Source organism: Epinephelus fuscoguttatus, linkage group LG1 (genome assembly GCF_011397635.1).
Source record: "Epinephelus fuscoguttatus linkage group LG1, E.fuscoguttatus.final_Chr_v1".
Classification (NCBI taxonomy): domain Eukaryota; kingdom Metazoa; phylum Chordata; class Actinopteri; order Perciformes; family Serranidae; genus Epinephelus; species Epinephelus fuscoguttatus.
The window spans coordinates 10,992,730-10,993,931 of record NC_064752.1 but is presented as its reverse complement, the minus strand read 5'-3'; the positions used below and the strand labels follow the sequence as shown (position 1 = coordinate 10,993,931).

General features: G+C 44.2%; 1 protein-coding gene across 1 annotated transcript; it reads right to left on the bottom strand.

The window, feature by feature from the left end:
- Positions 1 to 227: 227 nt before the first annotated feature.
- On the bottom strand, positions 228 to 826 carry LOC125889405 (transcription factor HES-2-like). The gene is made up of 2 exons (XM_049577385.1): positions 704 to 826; positions 228 to 591 (listed from the first exon to the last, which is right to left on the bottom strand). The coding sequence occupies exons 1-2, from the start codon at positions 824 to 826 to the stop codon at positions 259 to 261; spliced, it is 456 nt and encodes a 151-aa protein (XP_049433342.1). The 3' UTR covers positions 228 to 258.
- Positions 827 to 1,202: the final 376 nt, after the last annotated feature.

The window sequence follows — 1,202 nt, the reverse complement described above, 5'->3', positions numbered from 1 at the left end:
GTGCAGTGAGATATAATAATAATAATTGCTGATGCAATCAGATTTGGTTCATGCAACATGCATGATAAGAAGTTCTCTTTCTTAATTTGAAAGATATTGTTGTTGTCATTTCCTCAGGAAAACACACAAAATAAAACCTTCTGTAAAACAGAAGAACAAGTTCATCAAATGTCAGAATTCAGAAGAATTCATTTCCAGTAATCTTTGACCAATATGGTCATCTGAGTTTGTCTGGTAGTAACTCCAGTCTGTAGGTGTCTACCATGGCCTCCAGAGGGCGCTGTTGACTGGACTCTGTTCTTTGGTGATGCTGGTCTGGACTGTGGAGCTCAGAGGAGAGAAGTCAGCCTCTGTCAGGTTGTTATCAGAGGAAGACTGCAGCTTGTTGAAGTGGTTCAGCAGTCTTCTCTGCTGTTGATGCTGCTGCTGCAGCTGTGTCAGGACACAAACTGTCATCTCCAGGATGTCTGCTTTCTCCAGCTTGGAGTCTGGCTGCTGTTTGAGGAACTCTGGACCCAGGAGAGACTTGAGCTGCTCAATGCTGCTGTTGATTCGCTCTCTGCGTAACTTCTCCACCAGAGGCTTTCTGAGCTGCAGGAAGAAGAACAAAGTCATTAATAAACTTATTCTGGAGTAAATGTTTGCATGAACAAAGACAAGCTTTCAATAACAATATTTAAATGTTGTTGGATGTTGAGTTTACCTTGTGGGTCAGAGTGAGATGCTCCTGAGAATTGGTCATTGCTGCAGTGATTGTAGGTGCCATGTCTGGATCTGTGTGCTGTAGAGGTCTCTGTAGAGAGAATCTGATCTCTGCTGGCTTCATCTCTCCTATTTATAGTCCCACATCTCCATATCAATGTGTGGGTCCTGGTTTCACTGGACTTTCTCACAGTCTCAACCAATCAGAGAGCTTGGTGAGACAATAAGGGGTGCAGCACACTTAACGCTGTTATCACCCCGGGGGACAATGGTTAGATCTCAGGGGAACAGGTGGAGGACTGGGGGGGTGATGGAGAGAGACTCACAGAGCTCTGTGTGAATCTGGGAAAGTGTTGACCCTGTAGAGAGAGCAGATCTGCTGCCTGACGCTGGGATCAATGACTGACTGAGCACACGCTCATCATCACATCACACACATGACGGAATAACATGTATGATAGAAAATAAATATACAAACTAGGTGATTTTTTTTGTTTTGT

What these genes read in the sequence shown, in the direction of transcription:
- LOC125889405 (XM_049577385.1), bottom strand. Translation starts at nt 826, where the DNA reads ATGAAGCCAGCAGAGATCAGATTCTCTCTACAGAGACCTCTACAGCAC. An exon ending in ATCTCACTCTGACCCACAAG is followed by an intron (nt 592 to 703) that starts GTAAACTCAACA and finishes TTCTTCCTGCAG; the next exon opens with CTCAGAAAGCCTCTGGTGGA.